General features: G+C 47.2%; 1 protein-coding gene across 1 annotated transcript in view; it reads right to left on the reverse strand.

Annotated features, from left to right (window-relative positions):
- Positions 1-5,403: 5,403 nt before the first annotated feature.
- POLR3A (polymerase (RNA) III (DNA directed) polypeptide A, 155kDa) overlaps positions 5,404-11,117 on the reverse strand; it is a 50,965-nt gene continuing 45,251 nt past the window's right edge. Inside the window, exons 29-30 of the mRNA XM_011974942.1 lie at positions 10,384-10,516; positions 5,404-7,861 (exon numbers count right to left, since the gene is read on the reverse strand). Coding sequence (XP_011830332.1) covers positions 7,713-7,861; positions 10,384-10,516 — 282 coding nt within the window. The 3' untranslated portion in view covers positions 5,404-7,712. The remainder of the gene's footprint in view (positions 7,862-10,383; positions 10,517-11,117) is intronic.

Below are 11,117 nucleotides of genomic sequence, written 5' to 3' on the forward strand. Positions count from 1 at the left end.
CCTGGCTAATTTTTGTATCTTTAGTAGAGATGGAGTTTCACCATGTTGGCCAGGCTGATCTCGAACTCCAGACCTCAAGTGATCCACCCGCCTTGGCTTCCCAAAGTGCTGGGATGCTGGGATTACAGGTGTGAGCCACTGCACTTGGCCTTTTCTTTTTTAAAAAAATTAGATGTGTATTTTTAGGACGAGTTCATTTGGCTGGTGAGTTGTTCCACACTCCTTGGCAGATTCCAACTTCCATGACTACTATCCTGCTTCTCTTTTCTGAGTGTGGACTTTCCACCTTCATACAGGTCTCAGGTGTGGGGCCAGGCTAGCAGGCAACAGAAAACCATTTCTGGTTAATGTAAGCCCTAGGAAGCATTTACTGGAAAGTTCTTGGAGAGTGAGCGGGGGAGCTGAATGGCCAACCCTTGGGCTATGTGGCTACTGAGCACGTGAAACTTGCTATGTGCTAAGCGCAAAATAGACACTGGATTTGGAAAACTTAGTATGAAAATAAGAGTGTAAAATATCTCAGTCATTTTTATATTGATTACACGTTGAAATGACATTTTGGGCATGTTGGGTTAAATAAAATGTATTGTTAAAATTAATTTCTCGTTTCCTCTCCCTAGGCTCAGGTGATCCTCCCACCTCGGCCTCCCAAGTAGCTGGGATTACAAGTGCGTGCCACCATGCCTGGATAATGTTTTGTATTCTTTGTAGAGACAGGGTTTTTACATGTTGCTCAGGATGGTCTCAAATGCCTGGATTCAAGCAGTACTCCTGCCTCACCCTCCCAAAGTGCTGGGATTACAGACATGAGCTACCATGCCTGGCCAATACTAGATTTAAAATTACATATGGGCCGGGAATGGTGGCTCACACCTGTAATCCCGGCACTTTGGGAGGCTGAGGGGGGTGGATTACGTGAGGTCAGGAGTTCAAGACCAGCCTAGCCAATATGGTGAAACCCTATCTCCACTAAAAATACAAAAAAATTAGCTGGGTGTAGTGGCGTGTGCCTGTACTGCCAGCTACTCGGGAGGCTGAGACAGGAAAATTGCTTGAACCCAGGAGGTAGAGGTTGCAGTGAGCTGAGATTGTGCCACTGCACTCCAGCATGGGCAACAGAGCAAGACTCCATCTCAAAAAAAAAAAAACAAAAAACAAATTACATATGACTTACGTAATTATTGTCATCTATATTACTATATACTACAGTACTGCTGGACAGTGCTGTGACTAGATTAATTCCACAAGGAAAAGAGCCGTAGCAATACTGTTCATCACTCTAAACCCAGGACCTGGTATTGGGGCCAGGATATAGTAGGGGGTCAAAAAAGTGTTATTTGTTGAATGAATGTTTGACAGTCACATTTTCCATCAGCCCTGAAACATTTTAAACAGCCTGTGAAGGGAATGTGATCTAATTTAAATGTCAGTTTATATATTAAAAAACAAAAAACAAAAAAAAAACCCCACCATAACTCAAGCGTGAAATTTGCAAGAAGGGGAAACTAAAAGGGAGAATGAAGGGATCAGGGTCTCAGTCCCTTTTTTCTGAGGGATTAGGGGGCTATTCTGACCTTTGTCAAGCCAAAAAAGGAAAAAAGAAAGGTCCTGCCCATCAGAGGCAGAGACAGGATCATTCTCCACTTCCTGTGGCCCTCCCCCTCTTTCTTTGCTAACAGAGGGATCTATTTTTAGCTAGGCACATGGCCACCCAGAGTCCAGACATTTTCCAGCCTCTCTGGAGCTGGGTTTGGCTATGTAAGTTCTGGCTCATGGGATGTAAACAGAAGTGTCAAGTAACTTTTGGGAACGTTCCTTAAAGGGAAGTGCTATGTCTCTTTCCCCTTCTCCTGGCTGGAATGCCTGGAACCTCGGCAGCCACATTGAACCATGAGGAATGGTGGAGGGGTGGTGTAGTGGAAGGCTGGGGGGCCTGGGTCCCTCCCCGACAACTTGGTGAACTGTTCTCTCAGCCTTGGAATGCCTACTGTGGACTTTTTATGTCAGAAAAGAAAATCCTATGTATTTAAGGCTTGTTGACTTGCATTTTTTGGTCACCTTGTCCTAACTGGTGACTAGTGCCTACCAGCTTTACGTCGCTATCACTGGAAGGGACCACTCAACTACCTTCAGAACACTCAAGTACTTTCCGGGATAGGGTTTGCTCCAAGGTGACTGGATTTCTTTACCATCAGCTGTTGATTTATTTTTTTGAGACAGGGTCTCACTCTGTTGCCCAGCCTGGAATGCAGTGGTGTGATCTTGATTCACGGCAGCCTCCACCTCCTGGGCTCAATTGATCCTCCCACACCAGCCTCCTGAGTAGCTGGGACCACAGATGTGTGCCATGACGCCCAGCTAATTTTTTTTATTTTTTGTAGAGATGGGGTTTTGCCATGTTGCCCAGGTATTGATTTAAAAAAAAAAAAAAATTGGCAAGACCTTCAGAAGGCACAAAATTAGAAAGGTACAACAGAACAGAGTGAAGCCTGGGCAACATGGTGAAATCCCATCACTACAAAAAAAAAAAAAGAAAGAAAGAAAAATTAGCTGGGCAATGTGCCTGTAGTCCTACCTGCTCTGGAGGCTGAGGTGGGAAGGACTGCTTGAGCCTGGGAGGTGAAGAGGTCGCAGTGACCCGAGGTCATCATGCCACTCTACTCCAGCCTGGGCGACAGAGAATGAACCTGTCTGGAAAAACAAACGACAAAACAAAACAAAACAAACAAACAAACAAAAACTAGAGTCACTTCCTACCTCTGTCCTTGTCACCCAGTTGCTGTTCCATTCTTCTTTTTTTTTTTGTTTTAACAGGGTCTCACTCTGTCACCCAGACTGAAGTACACTGGTATGATCTCAGCTTACCACAACCTCTGCCTCCCAGGATCAAGTGATTCTCCTGCCTCAGCCTCCTGAATAGTTGGGATTACAGGTGTGCACCACTACTACCTGGCTAATTTTTGTATTTTTAGTAGAGATGGGGTTTCAGACGGGGTTTCACCGTGGTCTCGATCTCCTGACCTTGTGATCCGCCCGCCTCGGCCTTCCAAAGTGCTGGGATTACAGGCGTGAGCCACCACGCCTGGCAACATATTCTTTTAAAGAGAGAGAGAAATGTTAAGTTCCCCCTTATGGGATACCTTCTTACATAATCTAAATACATAGGTGTTATCAACATCTGCACCTCTACAGAAAACCTGCCTGTCTGAATTATTCTGGTCTTACTACCTGTGACTCTAAAATGAGATCACACTTACTTTATGGCCTGCATTAAAGTGTTCAAGCCCTCAACCACGCAGTGGCCAACATCCATCCCCTTCCCTAACCCTTCTCCTCCCCCATGTAAAATACTTCCCACAACCTACTGATTGAGCAGACAGCTGGGTAGTTGCTATGTCTAGGGAGGCTGGATCCCAAGTCCACCAAGCTCCACTTAGGGTCAAATAAAAAGAGCCAGAGGATTGGTTTTTAGTTGTGAATTCACAGACTATGTTTTCCAGGAAAAAATAATGTCACTGTATTAATAACTGCAAACATTTAATGTGTATTATGTGCCAGACACTGTACTAAGACCTTTTTATGTGTAATCACCTTTAAAACTCACAATGACCCAATGAGTCAAACACTACTAAACAGTATTCCTATCTTATACATGAGTCAAGTGAGGCAAGGAGAGGTTAAGTAATTTGTTCATGTTCACCAGATGGAAAGGGGGAACTGGGACTCGGCATGGTGGCTCACGCCTGTAATCTCAACACTTTGAGAGGATTGTTTGAGCCCAGGTGTTCGAGACCAGCTGGGCTGGGAACACATAGCAAGTCCCGTCTCTATTTAAAATTAAAAAATAAATAAAAATTTAAAAAAGGGGGAGTTGAGATTTAAATCTTGACACTCTGATTGTAGAACTCAGGCTCATAACAAGATGACCCTGACCAGATGGTAAGCTCCATTCATGCAGGGACCTTCCTCAAGGGCCTAGTGCACTGCCTGGCACAGAGCAGAAGTGTAGCAAGTATTAATGGATTCAAATGTTCACATGCTAACACTGCCAGTAGGCTGGGGAAAGGACGGTGGCAACCTTTCCCAGTGACTGCAGGCTTGTGTCCTCACCCAGGGTACACTCCCCAAAATCCAAGCCTAAGGCAAGGAGGCCAAATTAGCGTCATGAGAGGCCCTGGGGGAGAGGTTGGAACCAGAGGCTGCAGCCACAGACGGACCTTTCTGTACCCTGGTGGGGCCTGATGTGCCCACAGGAGCACAATCCCTTGATCTGCAGCTTTCACTCCAGAGTGTGCTGGACACACTTCTGCACATTGAATCTGAGCCTCTTTGCCTCACCTGCTTCTGCGGAATTCCTTTTAGATGTATTAACTTTTTTTTTTTTTTTTTTTTTTTTTTGAGATGGAGTCTCGCTCTGTCTCCCAGGCTGGACTGGAGTGCAATTGTGTGATCTCGGCTCACTGCAACCTCCGCCTCCCTGGTTCAAGCGATTCTCCTACCTCAGCCTCCCCAGTAGCTGGGATTACAGGCGCACGCCACCACACCTGGCTAATTCTTCTATTTTTAGTAGAGACATGGTTTCACCACGTTGGCCAGGCTGGTCTCCAACTCCTGACCTCAGGTGATCCACTCGCCTTGGCCTCCTAAAGTGCTGGAATTACGGGCGTGAGCCACTGCGCCTGGCCAGATGTATTAACATCTAATTCACCTGTTGTGTTTACTGCTGCACCCCTAATGCCTAGAACAGTGACTTGGAAGTAGCAGGCCTTAAATCTTTGTCGAATGAATAAAAGAAAAGTTAAGCTATGCACCTGATCCTGGCCAGGTGGCGCTTCCAGACTCTAGACTTGAGTCCTTTCAGCGCCTCCTACTGGGGCTGGATTAGCTCAGGGGGCACTTTATTTCCTACATTTCTAAGTCACAGGGGTGGGGGTAACAGGGGCATTCACTGTTGACTGCCAGCGCCCGGAGAGGTGAGCTCCTGGTTCTCATTCTAGGAGTTACAGCCCATATAAGACCAACATCCTTTTTCACAACCCACAAGGATTATTCTGCTATAGTTTTAGGTAATGCAAATATTTCCTCTCTTGGGTTGTGGTTGAAAAATAAAGAGGTCCAACAGATAGCAAAAATCAAGAAAAATAAACATACAATGCCAGGTTCAATCAGACAAGAATCAATGTGAATACACATGGGTAAACCCTGAAATAGAAACATGGCACCATAGTTTAACTGACAAACATACTGGAAGAGTCCAGAATGTCACTCCCACTCCTAAAGTGCTGAACACAGCAGGGGGCTGTAACTGAGTCAGGAGCTATTTTAATCTCCCTTGTAAAAAAGACATAAAAATGGCAAAGAACTGGACGGACTGCTAGTCAAGAATATGTAACTGTTCATGGATGAGATGGAATTCACGCATATTTTTATTTCTTCCAAGCAGGTACAGAGACTCAAATGTAACCCTTTGATTGAGCTCTCATGCTTGAAGATGTGCTGCTCCCTGGCCTTTGAGCTCTGTGCTGGCATAAAGCCCAATGCCTGGGCAGGGCAGATGATCATAGTAAGGAGAATTTTAATACCAGTCATGGGACACAGTGGGGAGCACAGACAGTAGGGTTTACCAGGCAATGCTGTTGATGTTGACAGTCCTAGCAAGGCTGGCAGTTCCAGGAGGAGGACCAGCACCTCCAGGACGTATGATTTCCCATGGGTGATGTGACCCTTCACATAACCATTCTGCTCCAAGGTCTGCCTTGTTCCCAAGTGCTATATGCTGATCCGCACCCATCACAATCACACACGTCTCACACAGACTCAAGACTCTGCAGCACCCAACTGAGTACTCACTCAAGCAAGATGAGGCTCCTTGGTGGTGCCATCTTTATTATTCCCAGCCACAAGTTATAGCCACAACCTCTCTTCCATTTAAAGTGTGCGTCACCCGCAGAAGAAAACGGGTGTCGGAGTTCCCTCCCATGATTCAATTCTACCCTCCCCTGGTCTTTGCACGGATCCCAGTGGTCCTGGCTCAGATCAAGCCTACAGCTTACTTCCCAGGCACGCTTCCAGGAAGGCAGTTGGGGTGGGGGGTGCCCCTTTATGGCTCTTCCCGGGTTACATGAGAAGCAGTGATCTCAATGGGGTCTCAAGTAGAAGCCCTGAATTAGTGTTCATTAACAAACTTAATCCTTTGTCCTAAACCAGGCTCTGGCTCAACTGAAAGATAAAGGGGGGTTAAACATTAAGAAAAATGGCATTTTTTCATGTCACTGATACCCCAAGAGAAGTTAATAGGTCTACCTTGTAGATGCAGGGAAATCATAAAGTCAAACTACAATTTTTTATAAGAATTAATTAATTTTTTTAAGCTTATTTATTTTTTTTAAGACAAGGTCTTGCTTTGTTGCCCAGGCTGGAGTGTAGTGGCACGATCTTGGCTCATTACAACCTTCACCTCCCAGGCTCAAGTGAACCTTCCACCTCAGCCTCCCCAGTAGCAGGGACTACAGGCATGCGCCACCATGCCTGGCTAATTTTTGTATTCTTTGTAGAGAGGGGGTTTTGTCATGTTGCCCAGGCTGCTCTCAAACTCCTGGGCTCAAGCGATCCACCATCCTCAGCCTCCCAAAGTGCTGGGATTATAGGTGTGAGCCACAGCACCCAGCCCAAACTACAAATTTTAATAGAATGTTAAACCCAACGACTGGCCAAAAATCACTTAGGTCAAGAATTCCTAATCCACAATCTCATCAGTATGAAGGGAAAGCACTCATTCTAACACAGATCCAAGAACCAATGGCTACCCCAGGCACCTTAACAGCATCAACTCAGAACTTCAGAAATCAACTAGAGAACATCCAAGGAACGTAAGTGTAATTCTATAAAAAACGTCTCATCCCCATCGCAGCAGGCTCCAAACTCCAGTGAGGCTTCCATAGGCCATGGAGAATGGGTTTGGCTCTTGTCACAGGGTAGAGCCCCATGATAGGGGTCTGAGGTAGATGAAAACAGGGTAGCCAGGGGCATCTACAGAAGATGTTACAGAGCTGCCTGGGCCTCATGACAGTTGCAGCTCAGTTACAAATCCCAGATGGCTCTATTTGCTTAAACCAGTTTTTCCAGTGACGCTTACATGCTGGCTTTCTTGGTTTCTATAGATGCTTGGTTTCAAAAATAAAACTAAAATAACAAAAATTCCAAATCCCTCAACTGGAACAAATAAATAATAGTAACAATATTTACATGAGTATGTCACATTGAGAGATTCCAGCATGACCAAGGAATGGAAAATCCACGAACGTGCCCTGGCCTGTGCGGGGCTCAGGCCTGGCTCACCGTCAGGTGTGAAGACACCACGGGGAGCCGATGGATGTATGCAGTGAGCTGGGATGGGCCATGACACCTGGCTGGGCCTTAAGTCCAGGTAGGCAGGGTGTGCAGGAGCTGTGGGGCCGTCCATAGATTGAGTTTCAAGCAAGCAAACAAAAAAACCCTCAGCTCTCCCGAGTAGTATGGCACAGTCAGGGTCACTGGTGTGAGCTGCGCCCTATCAGAGGAGGAGCCGCTCCTGGGGATGCCAAGGGGGCTTCTCTGATTGCTGGCACAGGTGGGGGCCTCAGGACCCCCGTCCCGGGGAGCACAAAACTCTTCACATGAGCTGCAGACAGGACAAGGAGTCAAGGTCTGGCATGGTCCCCTCTTTCCTTGGACTATGTGACAAGGGGGATGTGGAATTCATTCGTGTCGAAGATCAGGGGCCTCTTGGGGGGGTTCGGGTCCCTGTCGGCCTTGTGGAGCAGCTTGAAGAGCCCGGTTCCAATGTTCATTGGGATTCCCATGATGATGCACTCAGACACCCCTGAAACCAACCAGAATGAACATCAGAGAGCCTCTAAACACAAGCTACATTTTCAGGAAGACAGACTATTGGCTTAAGTGTCAGAAAATTAGGATGTGAGTCCCAGCACCACTCCACATCAACTGGCTGAACTCTGGAAAATCCCTTTCCTTCCAGTCTAGAAAAGAAGGGTGGCTGTGGAGTGCAGGCCGGGGGGATTATGTGCTTTCAGGGAAGGGCAGTGCCTGCTCACAGCCCAGGAGTTTGTTGGAGAGAGTCAGCTCCACCAGTTCTCCTCTCCCACCTGAGCCAAAGGCACCCTGGGAGGGCCGTGCCTTTGAGAATACAGCTTAGCAAGAATATGAAAGGATGCTCAGGAAACTCTAAGTTTGCCACCCAGTGCTTCCTTAGCTTAGAGCCTACAAGAAAAGCAAACAACTGGGACAGTAGTGAGTAGAATACAATCCCCTTGGAAACTGCAGCAGGCAGCTGTTAGCTGTGCTCAGGGGAAGGGGCCAGGCCAGGCTTAAGAGCATCTGAGCCTTGATGATCTACAGCCCTGATGAGAAACACCCGGAAGGCAGGGCACCTATAGAGTTACAGGAGCAAGAGGGTGGTGCAGATTCTTTCTCCAAGCCCATGTCAACCTGGCATAAGCCTTGAGTCTACGACGAGCAAGCACATGGCTACTGTCTTATAGACTTTGTGCTAACAAAGAACCAGACAGGCAAACAACTAAAGACCAACATGCAGTGAGGGCGAACACTGGGTTACAATGTGCTGAAAGACCAGGAGGAGGGGAAAACTTCAAATTGCGGCTGGGGTGGCAGCCAGGCAGTCGAGGAGGTTGGTGGTGGAGAGAGGTCGTGCGTGGTGGTGTGTGGGGCCGCAGAGCTGCAGCAAAGACCCGGTTTCCAGGTGTCAGGCTTGAGTGCTGGGTCTCAGCCCTGTTGTCAGGCAGACTCGCTCTTCTCCTGGCCCTGGGCCTTCTTCCAGTCTTCCATGTACCTCCCTCTTGCCCCACTCTAACTGCTGCTCCTTTTTCTTTCCCTTCATGCTCGTTTTTTTTTTTTTGTTTTTTTGTTTTTTTGAGACGGAGTCCTGTTCTGTCACTGAGGCTAAAAGTGCCGTGGTGTGATCTCGGCTCATTGCAACCTCTGCCTCCTGGGTTCAAGAGATTCTCCTGCCTCAGCCTCCCGAGTAGCTGGGATTACAGGCACCTGCCCCTGTGCCTGGCTAATTTTTGTATTTTTTAGTAGAGATGGGGTTTCACCATCTTGGCCAGGCTGGTCTCAAACTGCTGACCTCATGATCCACCTGCCTCGGCCTCCCAAAGTGTTGGGATTACAGGCGTGAGCCACCGTGCCTGGCCCATGCTTGTTTTTAAAAAATATTTAAATAGACATGAGGTCTCATTATGTGGCCCAGGCTGGCCTCAAACTCCTGGGTTCAAGTGATTGTCCTGCCTCAGCCTCCTGAGTGGCTGGGACGACAGCAACACCATGCCCGGCTCTCATCCTTCTTTATCTTAAAGAATTATGTAATATTTCTTTCCCTCCATCTCCAATCCATGTCCCTTTTGAAAACAGAAAGTTAATCTTAGAGGCAAAAAATAGGTATACACTCTAATGATGCCAATCTATACGAGAGCAGGAGGTGAGACAGCAAAGGGCTACTGGGAAGCAGAGCTCTGGCCTGGAAACAGCAGCCAGACTTGGAATCTCTGAGGGCCTGATTAGCGTGTGCCCTGGGGCAGGCTGCTGACCCTCCCGAACTCCAGCCCCTCACCAGCTCCCACCGCAGGCCTGCAGGGTCTTCCTGTGGAATCAGAAAGGCTCGAGCAAAGCTCAGCAGTCAGTGGTGGTCTCATGGAAGACGCAGGGAAGCCAGACATTGGGGAGAATTCCCCTCATGCTCCCTCTCCCGCAGGCCAGTACAGCGCCATCAGAGCCATGCTTTGTTGAGTGGTGGGGATGAGGCATGGTGCAGAACAAAGCTCTGCTGGTAGACTCGACAGCAAGCTAGGTCACCTGGGTCTTCGGACTTGTCAAAGGGCTTAATATCCACACCCCAAGGGTGGGTTGACATACTTAGCACATATGATGCCTGGCATAGGGGCTGAGCAGGCATCGACGGCTACCTCCCAAGGACAGCAGGACACTCTGCTCTGCCCAGTGCCCAGCCAGTACCCTCTCCTGTCAGCCCTGGTGTCATACACAGGGGTCAGGAGAAGTGTGGCTAACTACAAAGTCAAGGGCTAGAAAAATTCTTACATGCTCAGGGTTGCTCTTTTCCTCTTGGACCAAAAACCATCTGTGCTGACAGAGGGAAGTCATCCAACAAATGTAAACGGGGATGCAGGATGCTACAGTCAGGCTTTGGAGATAAAAGATCCAGCAGTTCCAATTCATGATCTATGACATTATTCTTGAAAAAATAAATGCTGTGCCACTCAGTTTCTTTCATTCCCTTAGAAGCCTAGACATGGTCTAAGTGTAAATAGTAAAGGCCTTTGATGCTGTTCATAGAAACATCAAACCTACCACACACGGAGTCCTTCTGCCCGAAGTAGGCAGCGTCAAAGAGATGGTCAGCTGTCTTCTCAAAGGAGGCCAGCATCAGCACACTCTCCTTCATCTTGGCCAGGCCAAACCTAGTGATGCCCAGGACTTCACCCTGCATCAAGGGGGAAAGAGTCACGGTGGTACTCACAGCAATGGCAAAAGCTTGAAACCAAAGCACGGTGCACCTTCAGTACAATCAACAAAAATCCTCCAAGACCCAACATCAGGTGTGAAAGGCCCTGGGGAGCTATGTGTCCGCCCTCTGTGTCCCACCGAGGTGGTCAGTCGTCGGCAACATGGAACTTCACACTCGCGTCCAGATGCCATCAGAACAAAGAAGAATTAAGAACTAGAAATCAGAGACTAACTTTAAAAAAGGGGAGTACTTCTGAAGAGATTTCTTATGGCTCAAAGAACTAAAAAAAAAAAGAATGTAAAAACCTCAAGTATGAAGATAATTAATTAAATTTAGGTAATTCTCTTCAAAGGAATATTGTGCCATAATTTAAAAAGTATATTTATTAAAACCATGAAACAAGATGGAAAATATTTATGATGTTAAACAAAAAGAACAAAAACTGCACGCACACTGTTTCCTGCAACTAAAGTAAAAGATGCATAGAGAATAGGACTTCACAGAAGATGTCGAACCGATAGCCATTTCCCTCACCTGGTTTCTTTTTTTTTTTTGGAGACGGAGTCTCGCTCTGTCG

The sequence above is a fragment of the Mandrillus leucophaeus genome, unplaced genomic scaffold (genome assembly GCF_000951045.1).
Source record: "Mandrillus leucophaeus isolate KB7577 unplaced genomic scaffold, Mleu.le_1.0 Scaffold15, whole genome shotgun sequence".
Classification (NCBI taxonomy): Eukaryota; Metazoa; Chordata; class Mammalia; order Primates; family Cercopithecidae; genus Mandrillus; species Mandrillus leucophaeus.